Source organism: Spea bombifrons, chromosome 6, assembly GCF_027358695.1.
Source record: "Spea bombifrons isolate aSpeBom1 chromosome 6, aSpeBom1.2.pri, whole genome shotgun sequence".
Classification (NCBI taxonomy): domain Eukaryota; kingdom Metazoa; phylum Chordata; class Amphibia; order Anura; family Pelobatidae; genus Spea; species Spea bombifrons.
In genome coordinates, this window is record NC_071092.1 from 43,207,356 (window position 1) to 43,226,233 (window position 18,878).

The window sequence follows — 18,878 nt, forward strand, 5'->3', positions numbered from 1 at the left end:
TTTGCCATTTTCCTCCGGTACGCAGTTGGCTTTTAACAGGCATGGGTGGGAGATGACTAATAACATGCGCAAGGAAAGGATTTTTACAAGGAAGTGGAAGAAGCGAGTAGAAGAATGTTTGCCCCCACTTTAGTTTGGTTTATATAAAAAAAAGGGCTATGAGTGTTTGTAATAGATTTAATAGATTATTGTAAACCCTGCATTGTTTCAATGTCTCTGGCTCTGGATCAAGATACAGCGAGAGGTTCCAAGCGTGTTTGCTTAATGTTGTACATTCTCCTGGCTGTGACCGATTTTTAATTTCTCTTCCTATTTTTGTGGTTTTTTTTTTAGGGCGCAAAGAAGCTTTGTCCACAGTGTAACACGATCACATCTCCCGGAGACCTGCGGCGCGTATACTTGTGAGATAAACCAGGAGAGAGACGCGTGCTGCTTCAACCTGGTGGAGGATTCCTTCAGACAAAGCTCTCCCACCCCTTTGATCATCCTGAAAAATTTCTTTTTGGAAAAGGACTCGAGTTGGAGCAGCAGAAGCTTAGAGACTTAGAGACAAAAAAAAAAAAACACTTGGAGCAAAGGAACCTTCATATGGAAAATCTAGACTTTCCCGAATGAGAGAGATGTTTGGAGAGGAGCAAGACCATAAACTTTGAGGCTCCCTAATCCGCTTTGTTCTTTCCTGTGGGCACGAAATGGGAAAAACACAAATTTGGTACCCCTTCTTCTGTACTCCAGCACCTCTGTGAATTTTCTCTTCTCCCTGTTCCTGGTTTATTTTTCGCCTTCCAAAAAGAAAATCAAAATGAAGATTTACGTGAAGCTGAGGATACCCAGTCAACAACAACCCCCCCCCCCCCCCCCGTGACTTTGTTTACATTGATTTTCACTAAATTTTACCATGTTCTCCAAACTTGACTGTGACATGTCTGCGGCGCACGAACAGGACACCCATCACCAAGAACAATGAAGTGCTCCAGATAGAGACCTTGAGAAACATTGTCTAGATGCAATTTTTTGGGGGAGGGTTATTTCCTTTTTATTGCTAATTTTATTTGATGTTAACTCTGTGACCCCCACCCATACTTCCAAACTGTTTAGCCAGGCAGGGAAAAGAAGAAACCTAAAAAAAAGAAATGCGAAGCACATGTATTATAAATTATATGTTTACAATGTTGTGTATAAATTGAATAGACTCGAACTGTTACCCAAAATCTCGCTTTTTATGGGCTGGAGGGGGGTTCCTTAACAAGAAGATGGGTCTGAACGTTTTTAATGTATAATTTATTTTTTTTTTCTTTTCTGCTACATTCTTCCTCAAATGAAATGGCTAATACATGTTTTAAATATCTATCCAAATATAATGATCAGGCGTGTGCGGAACTTGAATGGGCTTTCGACATGTCCGTACTGGGATCAGCTGACTGGGGCCCCCCCACTGGTCAGCTGACTGGGGGCCCCCCACTGGTCAGCTGACTGGGGGCCCCCACTGGTCAGCTGATCAGCCCCTGTTTCAGTACTAATGTAACATGGGCATGATTTAATTGGCTCAGGTGAATGAAGCTCTTAACCCCTCAGTTGCTGTGTTGTGTTGTGAATCCTCTGCTAATGAACAGCTGTATATAGATTGAAATCTGCCAGCTTTGGAGCTGAAAGCGATGGGTTTGCTATAAAAACTCTATTGGCTGCTCGTGTCCGTGAACATTTTAATAATTTCCTGCTGCTGCTTATGATCCTTTTTACATAGAGAGGAAATGTTTTTTTTATTTTTATTCCTTTTAGCTCTTCGCTCTTGGAGACTCGCTCATTCATTGTTCACTTGGGGCTAGTGATTTTTCGCCTTCCAAGAACAAAACAAAAAAACACATCTGTATATTTTCCGCTTTCAACTTTAAACCTTTTTCTTTGACAAAATGTTTTATTTACACATCATGCAGAATGGTGCCAATAGCCTTTGGTTTGTTTCCAGCTATTTGTGTGTTTTTGTTTTTTTTTTGGTAACAGGAATTTTTTTTTTGGTCCAGCTCTCTATCTGTAAGTGTCGTTCAGGGAAATACTTTATATGTAGGCAAAAATACAATAGGTATGTTCTTAAGAATGGTTACTGTATTGGAGTTACAGGTTTCACCCCTGATTTCCAGATTTTTAACCCCTAAAGAAGGCAAGCTTTAGGTGGGACAACACATGAGCTTAAGCTGTCTCCAGCTTCTGTTACTGAAGGAAATGTTATTTGAGTATCCCCTCGCTTTCTGACAGCAGTTACTCATTCTCTGCTGACTTCGGCTGCATCAGACATAGTAATAAAGACAAGGTGATATATAGGACTCTCCCACCTTATCTAAGGAGGTGCTACTCTCCATAGATTTGTTCTCCATCCTCAAATACTAAACACAATTCCTACCTCCAACATGAGTTTTATTGGGTTAAAATTAAGTGGAAAATGTACAGCCTATAATGTATAAAATGTGATATAAAAGAAAATGTAATTTAAGGGATGGATAAAGGGCTACTTGCCTCTTGTAAGTAGCTGCTATTTGTGTTTTTGGGAATTCTGCCCTCTGGCTCCTCTTGGCCTGAGTGTTTTAAGAACATTGAGAATTACTACACAAAAACTACTATTAGCTAAAGATGCTTTTACAAAAATTCTTAGAAACATTCCCTGGAGTTACTGTATTTGCTGGTTTAGGTGACAAAGTTCTGACGTTTTCCAGAAAAATGCCCAAACAGATAGTGTGTGTGTGTATATATGTATGTGTGTGTGTGTGTGTATATATATATATATATATATATATATATATATACACACACACACACACACACACAGACACACTTTTAAAAGCTTAGTACACCAATAGTGTATTCATGTTGGCTCGTTATACTTCTCTGGAAAAAATACATATTATGCGTATATACACACACAGAGCAATCAAAACCATTATCTAAGGATCTTGACGAAGGATTGTGACATTCCCCATCATTCCGGATTTATTTGGTTTGCGCGTTTAGCCTTTTAATAGTATTTAAATCTTACATCTGTTTCAAGGGCTGCCGTACTGCCATGGGTTTTTTTTTTTGTTTTAGCCATACCGGAAAGTGGATCATTACAAACAGGGCTGGTTATTGATTAATTCTTAAAGAATAAGAAGCCTCTCATCCTCTGCCCACATGCTCCTTCACAGACTCGCAGCTGAGATCCTAGCTGAATGCAGCCTTGCGGGGCAGCGGAGTGTGAAGGTACATTTAAATTGACCCATTTACTGCCCGGGAGACGACATCTAATCAGGGTTTAGCAATACGCGTGCTGCTCGCCTCGGGCCGCGAAGAGTTAAGAATATGAAATTGATTCTATTAGATATGTATTGGAAACAGCGGGGAAATGAATTAGTAGGTTAAAGTGTTGACCTGCCGTTTGGCAGCTGACACGAGTTAGTGACCCGGATCCTTAGCATCTGTCAGCCCATGCAACCTTCCTCCAGTCGCTTTTGCCCCCACAGGGCAACCGAGGATAAGCTATGCAAACGCCACGTTATTGGCTTCTGTGGCGCGTGCCACAAAACAGCGCAGGTATAATTAGTTAATAGCATAATCAGGGCTTGATCCTGTGTTTCGTATTTTACTTTTATCGAGCGTTTCATTGTAAAATTAAGATAAAAAAATGTTTATATACCAGAACCTGACACTGTTTTTGCCTTCAGATAAGACATAGAGAGAGACCCTAATTATCTACTTAAGTATTCATGGAAATCATGGTCTTCATATAATAAAGCTACTTTTATGATATATTACACTTACATATAAATTTAAATATATAAATTGTCGGTTAGCGAGAGCCACACTTAGGCACTGGGCTTTAGACACTTAAGAAGTTCCTGGGTTATCTACCTGTGGTCAAGGATCAGCGCAACCTGTAGAAGTCACCTAGAGGACTACAGCCACTTCCCACTCTCTGCCTCTCGTCTCGCCTGTCCTCCGCCGGTCACCCTAAGTGGTAGAATGGCAACCCCGGCGCTCCGTAGCTCTCAGACCTGCTGAGATCTCAAGGGAGACCCCAAGAGTTGTTAGGGGGCCAATAAAAACTTCTTGCCCTCCACCCTGCAAATCCAAAGGGCAGCACTGTCTGTTTGCAGTAATAGTTCAATGGCTTGGGGTCAAGCTTTTTGCAACAAAGCCCAAATAGTAGTCTAATGTAAAATGTTTTGGTGACTTACAGACTATTCTTTTTATAAAAAAATAATAAGCTTAATAAATAGAGAAAGCGGTTCTTTCCATCCTAGGTTACAGGTTCACCTAAACATTTGTCTTTCAATGATTAAGAGTTCCAGGGGGTTTTGCGTTAGCTATAAAAGAAAAGTTAAAGATGCATTACATTACAAAAACGTCTAAGGATTTTTTTTTCCTTTTAAAAAAAATACCAGCAGCTTTCTATCAGATGCTCCTGCTTAGCATCTTTTTGGGGATCCTTTGTTTTTGGGGTGCAGTTAGATGTCGTGCCCTGTGCTGATGTCACGCCCGCTTCCAGAAATGTTGGGAAGAACAAGGACGTGCAGAGGTATTGTGGCCCGGCTGCTCATGTGCTGCCCCTCAGCTCGTAGTGCCCGGGGCCGTTTGCGGCTCTTGCCCTGTGGACCTCGGGGTTTTCTACTCCTGCACAAAAGCTGGAGACCCCGTTACATTTAATACACATTCCATTTTTAACTTTGAGCTGCTGCTAGGTTGACAATCAGACCGTAGCAGTTCTCCCATCTCTGACGAATTGATAACATGGTGGGCTGTATCTGCTAAGTTGCTCCTTAGCCGTCACAAGTATTTGCTACCTAGGGTGATGGCGGTAACCATGGGTTTTGGAAACCGATCCCCATGATAGCAATAAGGTTTATCCAAAACACATCTACCGACCCAAAGCCGCCATCTCTTCCTGGTACTGGCTACTTGTCCCTTGTGCTCTTGTTCTTCGAAGACTTTTAAGTTGACCTCCCAGCCAATAAGTTGCTGAGCCATTTGATTGCACTGAAAAATGTAAAGATTTAGAGAAGATGGAGAAAATGGGTGTATTACTAAACGATAAAAACTATGAGCGTGAAGTCCTGAGAACAAAGGAAGTGAATAAACCTCATAGAAAAAAAAAATTACAACATTACCACTCCGAAAATCTACTGAAAACCCTATATGAACGGAAAGCTAGGTGCACTATATACGGCTGTTTATTTATATATATATATATATATATATATATATATATATATATATATATATATATATATATATATAATTTGCCAAGATTTTATATATATATATATCCTAAGATACAATCTTGGCAAATTCTATTCAAAAGCAGAGGAATCACAAAAAATAATTATGTGTATTGCTAAAAAGCAAATTTTTATAAATATTGTCAATGCAGAGAATTAGCCATTACAGCTGAGGTTACGATCATGATGTTTCTCAGACGCATAGAAGACTTCTCTAATTCTGTAATAATTAACCCATCTGTAAAAACAGAACATTTTTTTCCTTCTTTTTCTTTGTATTTTTGTATTATTTAACTTGCATAATGTTTTTCTACCAGGGGAAGTTTTAATTATTTTTATTTTGTTGGTTTTGGGGTAAAAACAAAAATGAAAAAAAAAAAATCTTTGAAAAAAAAAGAAGAAAAATATAAAATAAAACCTTTTGCCCAAAGAAGCCATTTGTTGGCCCTTTCAGTTGTAATGATGATGATGATGATGATGTGTGTTGGTGTAAGATATATCAGAATCCCATTTGTAAAGTATATTTGACATTAAACACGTGTAAATCTTTGTGTCTGAGATTTCATCTGACTCTTGGATCTATGGGAATCTATACACATATTTTTGGAATTATTATCCCTTATTTATACAGCTCCAGTTATTTACGCAGATTGTGATGCAGCACAGCGATGTATTCTGGCATACCTCCCAACAGTCCCAGTTTCTGCAGGGCAGTCTCGGTTGTTGAGCATTGTCCTGCGGTACTCAGTGGCCATCCTACTGTCCCCCATTTATGGTTGGAAGAGCACCTGATCCACAGAGAGGTGGGGAAAAAAAACCAGACCTCCTTTGTAGGAACCACATAACCCCCCAAACTAGCATTGCTAGGCAGCTAGTAAGGGTGGGTGGCCATGGCTCCTGGCTCCCCCTAGTTCCAGGACTGCCCTCGCCTACTCCAGAGTCCTCCCCATGTCTTGCCACAACGCCAACACAGGTTGGAGGGAATGCTCTGGCCTAGGCCAGTTGGGCCACTTTACCCTTTATCTCACCGTATCTCATGGCGATAAACCAGTGCAGATCATACAGGGTCCTGCTCACCAGCTTACAATGTTAAAAAACACAAGTAATCGAGAGGTGGGAGAGGTTGTGACATAGGTTACATAGACAACAAGATGCAGCTTGTTGATTGCGCCATATGCAATCAACAGAGGCATATTATTGGTTTCCATGGTAATTGCACTTTTCCACAACCCAGGCTCCCATATATATATATATATATGGAATGTTTGTCACATTTGTATATGTCTCCTGTCTCCCTTTTATCTACTAAGGGCCACTATGCCCTAAGCGGTGCTTGGGAACTCTCTGGTTAAAGCACCGATCCCCCCAGGTCTCCAAGTCATTTTAATATTTTCTACTATCCATGCCCACTCCCCGCCCACTTCCCCTCCTACGCCCAGCCCATTTAAGGCTTTTTGGGGTCATCTCCACCCCTGTGTCTGACTAGCCCCACCACCATGCATAGCTAGCGCCGTGAAGCCACTACCCCAGATGAGGGTGCGCTCAGGGTCGTCTTCCCTGGGAAATGCTGAATATTAGCATTTTATTTGTGTTTCGCTTTTATTTTAATATGTTTTTTAAATCACCCAAAGGATTGTGGGAAAATTCCTTTTGCGGACGGTATAAAGCGGTATTGAGCAAAATATTAGCTTCTGTTTAAAGATTTATGGTGGCGATGGGGGAAGACTCGGGATGAGGCAATTAAACATATTTCACATCTGTTGGCAAAAGCCCCGAGTTTAGAAATTTCAACAAAAGATGAAAAATGTGACTAGTATGCTTTCCCTGTAATTACATGAGAGATTCAATTAATAATCACATCTATAACGAATGACAAGAATACCAGACAGAACAAAGAACGGGCGTCCGCAAAAACATTGGTGGATACACTGCACAGACATCCCGCAGTGGTGGCAAAAGGCTTGCCTGGTAAAAGAAGTTAAAGTATCCTTTATAAGGGCAATTAATAAATGAATCAGCCCTGCGGTTATTTGCGGCTGCTGTCGTCTCTGAGAAATAACATTTATTTAAGAAAGGGAAGGAATACAAGGCTTAATCTCTTTTATCAGCTGGTAAAGCCTGAGGGCAACCAGCGTGTGCCTACTCAGTACACAGAGGCGCTAGAGAACGGTAACAAAAGGATAGAGAATGTTACATTTTAGATAAAAATGGATACAACATATTAATCATGTCTTCTCCTTTTTTTACTTTAACCCTTTAACAACCTTATAGCTGCAAAAGGGGACCAACTTCATATTAATGTCTATGTATTTAGAATGTGATGTCATCAAAGTCCCTGTGGGTCTAATGATCAGGTGTCCCAATACTTTTGTCCATACAGTGCATCATATATTAAGGGTCTTCGGAAGCCTCTCCTCAAAATAAAAATGTTCAGAAAAAAGTGAGCAGAAAATATCTCCTAAAAAAAGGAGAAATGGAGCCTGGGATCCAAGAAGAAGTCTCAACACATTTAGGTCCACCAAGATCTTCGAGAAAGATTGTTGCACCCAGGGCATAAGTCTCCCCTACAACTCTGTCATAATGTAACATCTAGCCAAAGCTTTTACATCATATCAAGATCAAACACCATAGACGAGATATCCCAGCCTCTTATAAGGAGACTTATCTATCCTTCCAGTGATGGAAAGAATAAAATATTCTCTCTACGAGGAAGGACAGGAACAATTTCAGTTTTCCTGGAAATGTTAGTTTAGATTATTATTTTTGTATTAATATCCAATGCAAGAAAAGTGATACAGTTAATATGTTTTGGTTCCACGTAAAAAATCAGATTTTTTAATTTTTTTTCTTATTTTTATCAAAATTGATGGCTGTGCTGACGGAAAAACCTTGAATGTTGTGGGGTTTTTTTGGTTTTGATTATTTTTTTTAATTTGGCTGACTAGCTAATTTCCAGGGTCACGTGCTGGTAGTAGGTTCCACCATTCAAGTGCTAAAAAAAAATATTTTATTTTATTTTTAAAAAAGTTAGAAATTCCAGGCTTCTCAAATTGACTGAAAAAATGTATTTCAAGAAATGAGGTTCCATGGACAATAATGGTTAAAAATTGCCACTTAGTACATATGCTCCCGCATGTTCCACACTATAATGTTTCTTTACTCGGTGTGCACTTCTATGGTTGAGAGTTTATGGCAATGGCGCCTCCTGCTGTCGACGTAAAGGTACAACACCAAAAACTTGATCTTCGAGTTGGTGGAGTTTAACACAGAACGGCTTGGGATTGCTAATTATCTATAAACTTAGTCTATAAACTTTTAGAGCAGCATTCCAACTTCTTGGTCTTAAAATTCCAACAATTAGACACTGATAATTGTATATTATAACACATGCAGAATATATAGAGAGCAAGAAGCTCCATTGAATGGTCCTTCAGACTATGTAAAAAGTACGATAAAAATTTATTTTAATCAGAATCAGATTATTTTTTAACACAGCGTCAACATTTTCTGCGACGCTTAATGAACAGATGTTAAAACAACATGGGGGGGCTGTGTCCCTAGGAACTTACAATCTAAATTCTCAATCAGAATCTTGTAATCAGGATTTTGCCGCTGGCCAGTCTAAGACACTCTATTACTATTATTGATTGTTTTATAAATAGCGCCATCATATTCCATAGCGCTGTACAATGGGTACTCAATTGGTTGTAAGAGTTAAATAACGTCTTTGCAAAAAGCTTAACAGTTGAACATTTTTAGACATGTCCCTCAAGCATCGAGGACTTCGGTTCTTTACTAGCACTTAATTATGTGGTTTTATTTTCCATAAAGAAAGAACTTTTACATCCCGACACGATGACTAATTCAGTGACATCTTTATGACCAGAGATGGATTTCTCATCAGTCAATGTAGGTATATAATTAAGTGCGCCTGGCATTCAGATGACACCTTTAAACATTTATTTGGGATTTGGTCCGTTTCATTCTAAATGTTTCCCTAATTGCGCGTTTAACTCATAAGATTCTCCTGCACGGTTTTCAATATTCACTTAGAACCCAATTCAGTAACGAAGATTTGAAAAAATCTTATAAAGACTGATTCACAGCTAAGTTTTAGTTTTGTATGTCACGCCGCGATTAGATTAATAAAGTTATCCCTTGTCAAACTATTGTTATTCTACATAAATGTATAACTTTATTTATAAGGAATGGTGGCACAATGTCGATTCTCGCAGTCAGAACGCTATTAAAGTCAATGGTCACAATGTTTTATTGATATTTAAATGAAAATAAAAAGAAACAATGATTGTAAAAATGCATATAGGTGTAGAAATTAGGATCAATGATAATATGGAATGTTATTGTTCCCTTTTTTAACACAAAGAATTTAGAATGGGTGTATTTAAGTACCGTATTTATTATTATTTTATTATTATTATTAATTATTATTTATTATTATTATTTTAAATTATTTTTTTCCACTGCTAAAAGTAACAATTTTCTATCAATAAATATATCTGATTTCCCTGTATTTTAAAAACAAAGAAATCCCCAGTAAAAGACAATAAAATCCCCTGTCTATTCTTTCGACTCTTTTATTTGGCTGTCCATCACCAGCCACTTATTTATCCCGGCTTAATGTTGGACTTTTGGGCACGTGGCAATTTGACTTTGGCTTTTAAAATGTCCACCTTGCCCGAGGCTGCACGAGGACCTCGAAGTGAAGGACGCCGAGCTGTTTAACATCACATCAATTTCTCTTTTTTGTTATCACTGATGGGCAAACCTTATTTAAAACAAACAAGAGGCTCATCAGGAGGGGAGCTGAATTGCTCCGCGATCGCAGACTAGATATGGAAACCCAATTTGAATTGATTGGTTTGGGCATGTGTTCAGTGGCCCCTGACCTTGTCAATATGGTTTGGAAGAGGTGAAAGGTTATTGTCAAGCTGGAGGGCACAGAATATAAAGGAGGAGGGGACGGAGTGCTAGGAAGTGTTGGTTTTGTTAAACCCAGATGTAATGAAGTCGAGGAAGCTGCATTATTTTGCAATTTTCTTTGACAGAACAGGAGGGAGGGAGCAAAGGAAACTTAATCTGTAGCCCAAACAGATCTATATGCTTTGCATTAGTAGGCCAGAGACCACAGTGTCGGGTTACACCGAGGCCTCGGTCTAAGTGATATGGTACCTTGAGTTATACGCCACTCAGGTGGAGATCTATAGAAATTGTATTTGGAGGTCAGGAGCTGGGGTGCTCTGGGACTGCAAACAGTGGCGCCACGATTACCAGTTTACAAACATTTCTGTAGACTGATCGATGGTGCTGTGCCTCCAGTCCCTTGTCTTCACAGTTCGTTCATTACATTTGCCCTCCGTCCCACTAGTAATTTACACCTCGCCCAGCACAGAAACGCTCGCTCCGGGTTCTCAGGTTGCAAAGACGGAGATGCTGATTCAGTTAAGAAGATGGGCTATCACGGGGATGGAGGAAAAAAATGGATGGAGAACGGTGTCTCCCGTTATGGTTCACGTTACTAGGCTTCCTCTTTGTCTATGTATCTCGGGCAGGATGACAAATCTGGTCCATGGTTACAAACCCATGCGCAATAAAATATTTAGCACACAGAATTCCAAGAAATTCTTTAGGTCCGATGGATCTAAAAACCCACGTGATATTTCACACCTCACGGAAGGATCTCCATAGTTCCTCAATCAGCTTTCCACCCCTGTCATTACAGGCACAGAAACAAAGAGGAAGGACTACTTGGTGGCCACCCTCATGTGTCCTCTGATAATTTAGATTTTTCCTGAAGCCCGAGGTACTCAGACTTCTGTAAATAAAACCATATCAGGTGCAAACAATGTCAGATTGAGAGATGCACCAAAAACTTTGCCACGAACCAATCTCGGTGAACCTGGCCAGTGGTAATTATAAGCAGAGTCACGGTGGGTTGATATAACCCAGTCTACGGACAACCTACCAAGTATTACAGCCCCTGATTTTTCTTTATGTGTATTATTATGCATTCCTGTTAGGCGAAGCTGTTTGGGGCAGTAAAGACCCCCTTTTATAAAAGCTCTAAAGAAGATTTTGAGAAAAAACTAATAGCCTTTTTGTAAGATTATAACAGCCCTCGGTCCTTCCGCTGTCTACTAGAAAGACATAAATTCTGCTCCTTTCCAACTTTTTACAAATAATTTATTCCGGCTATATAAAGATTGCAGCAGTTTACCAAACTCTAACTATATTATTAATGTATGTAAAATAAAGGATGTTTCTTTATTCATTGTATTTCTCCACTGCAGAGTCCTCCCTGGCAGCCTCAAATAAGGGTAAGAAGAAGCTAGCACCATGTATAGGTGTAATATCATATTATATATATTATATATACCATATATATAATAATATATTATATATATATATATATATATATATATATATTATTATATAAAATATTATATATATATACAATATCAGGAAATAGGTGTGCTTTGCATTATCTGCTACAGAGAAATGGACCCTGCAAATGTACCTTTACCTCCAAAGATGATATTGTATTTTATATTTTTTATTACGACTTATCTCTTGTTGTTTTTGAATAGATCATTTAAATGAAAATGTAGAACAATTAATACGGGCTCCGGGAGCCTCATGCCTAACCTAGCATTCCCAGAAATAATTCTTTGACCGTGTAAAATCTTGTCTCATTCATAAATTTTCTTGGAATGCTTATTTGTCTTGTTTAAAAAAAAATGATTCTGCCAAACAAACTTAAAAAATGTGCCATTAATTTTTCCTGGTTGTTTTTATGTGATTTAAATTACAGATCTGCTAAAGTTTATTTGCTCAACACTTAATTTTGGAATTAATTTTAATTACAAGAAATATCTTAATATCTCATTTATACAACATAGTAACACAATATATAGATATTTGAATTACATTTTTTTTATAGAAAATAAAAAAAATTGGTGGAATTTACAGAAAATGAACTTTTAAAATTTCTGTCCTCCTGCAAAAGCTCTGTATCTGCCGGAGCTTTTAAAGGGCATATCATATAATACTTTTCTCCCAAGAACGATTATTAATATCAAATCAGATCTCAACAAAAGAAATAAAAGTAAATAATTTTCCACTTCAGATGGAGATTAGGGATTCCAGGCCATTGGAAAGATATTAATCAAATAAATGGACTTCTAATATTTTTTTATTTAAAATATACACACTCCACCCCTAGAAAAAAAAAACCCGAATGAGTAGGAAATGATTTATCGAATACATTGAAAACATGGTAATAGTGTGGCAGTGGGTGTCTGGGGGACAATTTATCAAAAAGGATGAAGTTGTTGGGGAATCCATATCTAATTACCAGTAATGAATGAGGTAACTTGCGTTAAGACAGACTTGTGAGTTTGTTATGGAAATAAGACGGTCCCAGCAGGCAAAGCACTTAATTAAACAAACGCAGATTGCAGCAGAAATGAGAACGGAGGAGGCAAAAGGAGTTGATTATTGTTATGATTTCTGATTAGGATTTTTTGGTAACCATTTCATTGCCAGATGGAGAACGAGTTACGGCTTCTCTGACTTTAGGCTAAGATCAAGTGAGTAATGTGGTCCTCTGGCCTTAAGGCCAAACAGTCAACAGAGCCCTCTGGTTTGGTCCGCCAGGCATTAGTATTGGGGACTCCGTCACACTATATGCTCATTATATATCGCTTCGCCAGCTACTGCAAGTTTTGCAAGTTCTGTCTAATTATTCACGCCTATAATGCATAGCAAGGAGCTGAATCAGTGGGACTGCAGTGTAACCCGCTGAGACTCTGGACACCATTCATGAGGCTCCCGTGTGGGCAGGAGGGCGGCTCAGCCCTAAGGTTTGGGCAGAACCTGCAAAAAAGCACAAAATAATGATCGAATTATAATTGCTGTTGCAATTTGAACCACTTTTGTATGGGTTACTTGGTATGGTTGACACTGGAAATGCAGCAGTGGCGATGGGTCTATGAAGGCTCAGGTTTTGGTGGGAGGAGCGGGCTGTGCAACAAAGACTTTGATGGACCCAATCTTTGGAGTGGGCACTAGAAGATACGACCCTCGCTTGGCTTCAGCCTTGGAGAGAAGGGGCTGCATATCCCCCTTGTGAAGTCCCAGATGATGAGGGAGCCAGAAATCCACTGTGGCCTAATCACTTTGGAGCACTGGAGGACCTCGCCTTCACATCAGGCGCAGCACTAGTCCCTCAGGCTTCTAGGAGAAACAAATGCGTTACAGCGCATTATGACATGCAGTGCATTGCCTGATATGCTGGCTTAAAAAGGGTTAAAAATCGATGTAATTTCTATAAGCGGGCTGGCAAGGGTGCAATTGCCCCTTTGGCCGATCTTATTTGAAGATTTTGGGACATTGCCTTTTTTGGGTTTTACTTGCAGTTCCATATGAAGCCACCAGGAGGACTAGAGTAATATATATATTAGGAAGCATTTACACCGCGATGCAGTCCCTTTTGGTAGATGTGTGTTGGCCCGGATGAAGCATGGTGTCTGCTGAATGTGTTCTGGGCTGTTGCAGTTATAGGACACATTCCTTTGGAGACCACGGCACCCGAAGATGAATATTTGGGAGTCCGTTTTCCATTGTGGCCCTTGCTTTATCGTTCTGGCACCATTTTATACATCACAGAGAAGCACCGATCCATGTGGGCTTCATTAGAAAAAAACACTAGGTCACTTGGCTGGGTTTTTCCCTCGAGGGCTGAAAGCTGCCAGCTCTTCTCTGGGTATTTCTCTTTGGGTAGACTCTGTCCACTCCAGTAGTGTCTGCAAAGGTTTTTCCCCAACAGGCATCCTGATAATTCCTGTTATATGTCTTCTAATATCCCAGTAGACCTCCTACGAGGCAGTTTGTGAAACAGATGGATGTGGCAGATGATTTTATTATACTTTATCTATGGCGGCATGATTTAGATCTAAATCAGTTAGAACATTGGTCTCCAGATCTGGCCTATAGCAGGAGGTTTTCAAACAGCAAGTTGTGCCACTAGCAAATCCCACATACTCCATTCATTGTTATTGAGAGTGTTATGTCTTCTCCTCCATAGCTTGATTTTCATTTGTTTTTTTTAAGCCCAAGGTTAAACAAAATGTGTTTTCAGGCGCCATATACAAAATTGAATAAAGTGTTCAATAATAAGCATCAGTACGTTTAACACCCTTAAAAAAATGCTTCTAATTTATAATACATATCCGATAAATTATTTTATACAATCATGCTGATTAAATAGTACATATCCAGTGTTTCATAATCATACTCCATCAATTTAGGGATTTTTAGCTCCGGCGCCCCTTTACCATTTCAACCAATATACATATTTTGCTAATAACTAAAACTAGTTAATTTTAGCTCTTCTTATTGCTCATTTTAAGAGTCCCATGGAAAAAAAATATTTTTTACCTTGATCATGAACCCCCATCGCTGTATACAGTAATGTCGGTCGGTGTGGACAAAACCTAGTTTTATCTCATTTTGTTCCAATAAACTCCCGTTATCTGCGGACCCGGAGGCGGCCATTGTTATCAGTCATGTGATATTTTGGGTTTCTTTCCCTGCTCAAACACCACACTTTATGGCAATGCTGTATGGCTTATGCTGTTCCTCCATAAAAGAAAACAAGTTCTAATTTAAAATGAATTAGCACGAGGCTGACATTCAATATTTTTGAATAAAAAAAAAATGTAAATGTAACTGAAATCAGAAAAGAATTTATAGTTTAGTAAAGAAACTCTTTAATTCCCAGAAACCCACAAAAAGCGCAATGCTGGTCGGAACACGAGTTACATCTATGCTGATAATTACTGAAATGTATATATTTTTTTAATCTGGATTGATCTGTAAAACCCTCTGTGGGTCTTTGTGTGAAGATTAATGTGTGAGTTTAGTCCTTTTGCTTGTTAAAGTCTTAAGTAAGGATTTTTTAAAAATGATATGATTTTGTTCTTCTTTCTTTTCATTAAAAATGACTATACTTCATTAAATTTAATGTGCTAAAAATTTAGTATTATGACCTAACTTCCATTAGTTGGTGTCCTAACACATTCACACTGCCAACTGGCGAGACTGCCCAGCACTTCTGCGTGTGGATCGAACACCAAACGACGGTACATGTAGTAGGATACGGTTCCTGGGCTGGGTTTATTCTTCGATCTACAATCACGTTATGAGGTTAAATTACGACCACATATTTAATGACTTAAAACTCTTGCCTTACTGAAAATTCAGGATTTTTTATATTAACGTTAGTGGGGGGAAAAAACTATTTTACACATACCAAATAAGCATAAAGAACATGTATTGCGTCACCATTTTTATTTTTTTTTATTTTTTTCAATCTATATAAAAGAGTAATGACATGAAATTTATCTGAAAAAAAGTAAACTGAAATGTTTGAAAATGCTTTAAAACACATAGAACATTATTTATGTACCTACTGATTATATTAATTAAATTTTGATGTTTTTTTTTATTTCATGAGAGTTACACTTGTGCTTGTTTTGCCAAGCAGTAAAAGACATAAAAAAAAGATATTATTTTTTAAAATATTAAGTGTCCCATCGGACAGTGTTAGTTGTTTTAGACCATCTAATAGTTCATTTATTTTTATTTTTTTCACAACTGTGTTTCAACGAACATAGGCAATAATTAAGGAACATTTCAAATATTTTTGGAACTAAAAATATCATGTTTTTTTGGTGTAATTTTCTTTTGCAACCAACAGAGGGCAATATTCTACAATATGTGTCAACAATAGTGCTTTATGTGTGAGGACAGAGGACACAATACGCATGGAAAAATTTAATCCTGCAATGTACAACAACAACAGCATATATAAGTACCGTATATCGGCATTCTGTGCGCACAGTCGATTTTAACCCCTTGGCTGCTAAGCCATTTCACACCCTGGTGCTAAGCTAGTTTTCGGCATTTTGGTGCATCTCACGTTTAAACGTGTTTCAAGTAAATTTCTTGGGAATAAACTATACAAACCATATATTGTTTTTTTTCAGCACACCCAGCAGATTCCAAATATACCATTTTTATATGTGTATGTCTCATTAGGTTTGCAAAATACAACCAAAAATGGGAAAAAAGTGTAATTTTTCACTTCCAACTCAATAAAAACTAGTTTGTAATGTTATTTTTCTAAACTCTAATATCAAAACCTGTGTTGCTAAATATTTGTAGTAGGTAACCGGTCTAAAATAAACAGACATTGAGAACAGAAGACTGTGTTTTTCTAATATTTTATTGCTAAAAGTTAAATTTATTAGACTATCACAAAATTCATCTTTAAATTTAATGCATGGCTGCGTCAATTAAACAGCTCTAGCTGCCCGGGATGTTAAAATATGCTAACAAAACTATATATTTTTAGAAACTACACCTCCAGCCGCAGCAAATGAGGTCTTATTTGTATTTGTATCACAAATCTGACTTGCACAACAAATAAGAGAATATCACACAAATAAAAATAAAAAATAAATAAAATTAAAAGCGACAAGTTCATTTATGTCTTCCGCACTCCAGGTTTGTCCTAGAAACACATGCAGCCCCTCATTTGATGCGCCAAGGGGTGTAGTTTCTGAAAATATATACTTTATGTACCATAATTTAACTTCCCAGCTGTCTAGAGCTGTCTAAATGCAGGCATCACCCCTAAATGTTTTAAGACAATTTTTTAACAAGATTCTCCAATCTGCCATATCTGAAGTTAAGGTGGTCTAGACATCTGGGAAGTTAAATTAGGGTACATAAAGTACACATTTCAAGAAACTACACCCCTTGGAGCTTCAAATGAGGGGTTACATGTATTTCTAGGACAAAAGTTGAGTGCACAAATAATGATGGAATATGTCGCTTTGGCTAGAAAATATGTTTTTTCTAACCATAGCGACATGTTCATTTGTGTCTTGCGCACTCCAGGTTTGTCCTAGAAACACACGCAGCCCCTCATTTGATGCGCCGAGGGGTGTAGTTTTTGAAAATATGTACTTTTTGTGCCATAATTTAACTTCTTACGTGAGCAGTAATGCCACGTCAAGGCTTCAACCCTAATTACTGACCATTCACACGCTTTTCATATCTCCATTCACTCGCAGAAGCACACACCATACTTTCCAAACATTCACTCGCAGAAGCACACACACCATTCTTTCCCCTTACAATCCCAAAGAGATGATCGTAAAGGGAGAAAAAAATCACTTTTACAGCAAAAATAAGTTTTGCAGTAAAAATGCAAGGGGCTCCAGGGATGACATGGTTAACTTACGTACTACAGGCTATACGGCTGATTTTTGCAGTTCATCTGGATTTCAAAAATTGCCTTCCTCTACCATTGGCTAAATTTAACCCCACGATCAAAGGGATCATGGGGTTAAAATTTAGTATCGGTCATTTTTAAAAAGGGAATGTGACTTTTTATAGCTGAATGATCACTGTGGTAACATTGGCTACCACAGTGATCATTTAGCTAGAATACTTAAACTTTTTTTTTTTTTTTTAAAGTTAAACCAGTTTATGTTTAGATAATTTAATTTGGGGGTCTCTAGGCAATTTTGATCTTTATTTATCTGCCTTTAGAGACCCCCAAATCATTTTTTTAACTTTTTTTGTACATTTTTATTTTTTTAACATAATATTTTTTATTATTTTTTTACAAGCATTATACTGTTGGAAAGGTGAGGCGATTACCTTTCCAACGGTATATGTTGGGGGTCTGTAGCTGCTCAGATGCCTGAGATGCAGGCATCTAAGCAGCATGCCCCCATACCGTGAAAACTGACAATTGTCAGTTTTCAATAAAGTTGCGCGGTGACGTCATCGCGTCATTACGCGCGACGTCACCGGCCGGATCGGGTGGTCCCAGTGATGCCCTTCAAAATGAGGGGCAGATCGCCGGGTTAGGTGGTGATGGGGGTCCACAGACCCCCATCAAGGTAGGAGAGTGCTAGCGACGGCATGGTGCCGTCGTTAGCACCTGACTGGGACTGCTAGCGACGGCACCATGCCGTCGTTAGCAGTCAAGGGGTTAAAAACAGTACTCATGAACATAAAAACACAACAAATCAATCATACAAATCAGCATAGACAATCAACGGTAACCAAGGTTACGGGATTGCAGCAAGAATGACACCTGGTATCATGACCGCGGACCACGGGTCAGGTGGGTGTCTGTGGAGGGACAGATGCTTGTTCAGAACCCAGAAACTGTCTGGTTAAGTAGGGCACCTTGGTCTGCTCCAGCCCTAGCTCTTGACGGCATCTGCTTACAAGGTTCAGCGGGTAGGTAGACGAGGGCTGGCTAATGAGCGAGGCTGGAACAAGGACTGGCGGATGACAGCACAATAGGAAATTGAGACGGGGTTTGGAAGATGGCTGGAGACTGAGATGGGTCGGGCAAGACGGGCGGGACAACGAGAAGGCATGGAACACAAGGATAAGACAAAGGGATAGTCCAAGTCCAGGTCAATGAAAAAAACATTTCCCATAAGCCAAACAGATGCAGATGCAAATGATCAAAGGTTGTGTCACGGTCAACTAACCTCAGAATCTGAGTGCCCTCTTGGCACCAAT

The 18,878-nt window shown here is 38.8% G+C and overlaps 1 protein-coding gene across 3 annotated transcripts in view; it reads left to right on the forward strand.

Annotated features, from left to right (window-relative positions):
- The window catches only part of RNF220 (ring finger protein 220), a 117,959-nt gene extending 117,156 nt beyond the window's left edge, over window positions 1-803 (forward strand). For all 3 annotated transcript variants that reach the window (XM_053468593.1, XM_053468592.1, XM_053468594.1), the window contains one exon: window positions 334-803. In XM_053468593.1, the coding sequence (XP_053324568.1) occupies window positions 334-405 (72 nt within the window). In that variant the 3' untranslated portion in view covers window positions 406-803. The remainder of the gene's footprint in view (window positions 1-333) is intronic.
- The last annotated feature ends 18,075 nt before the right edge of the window (window positions 804-18,878 follow it).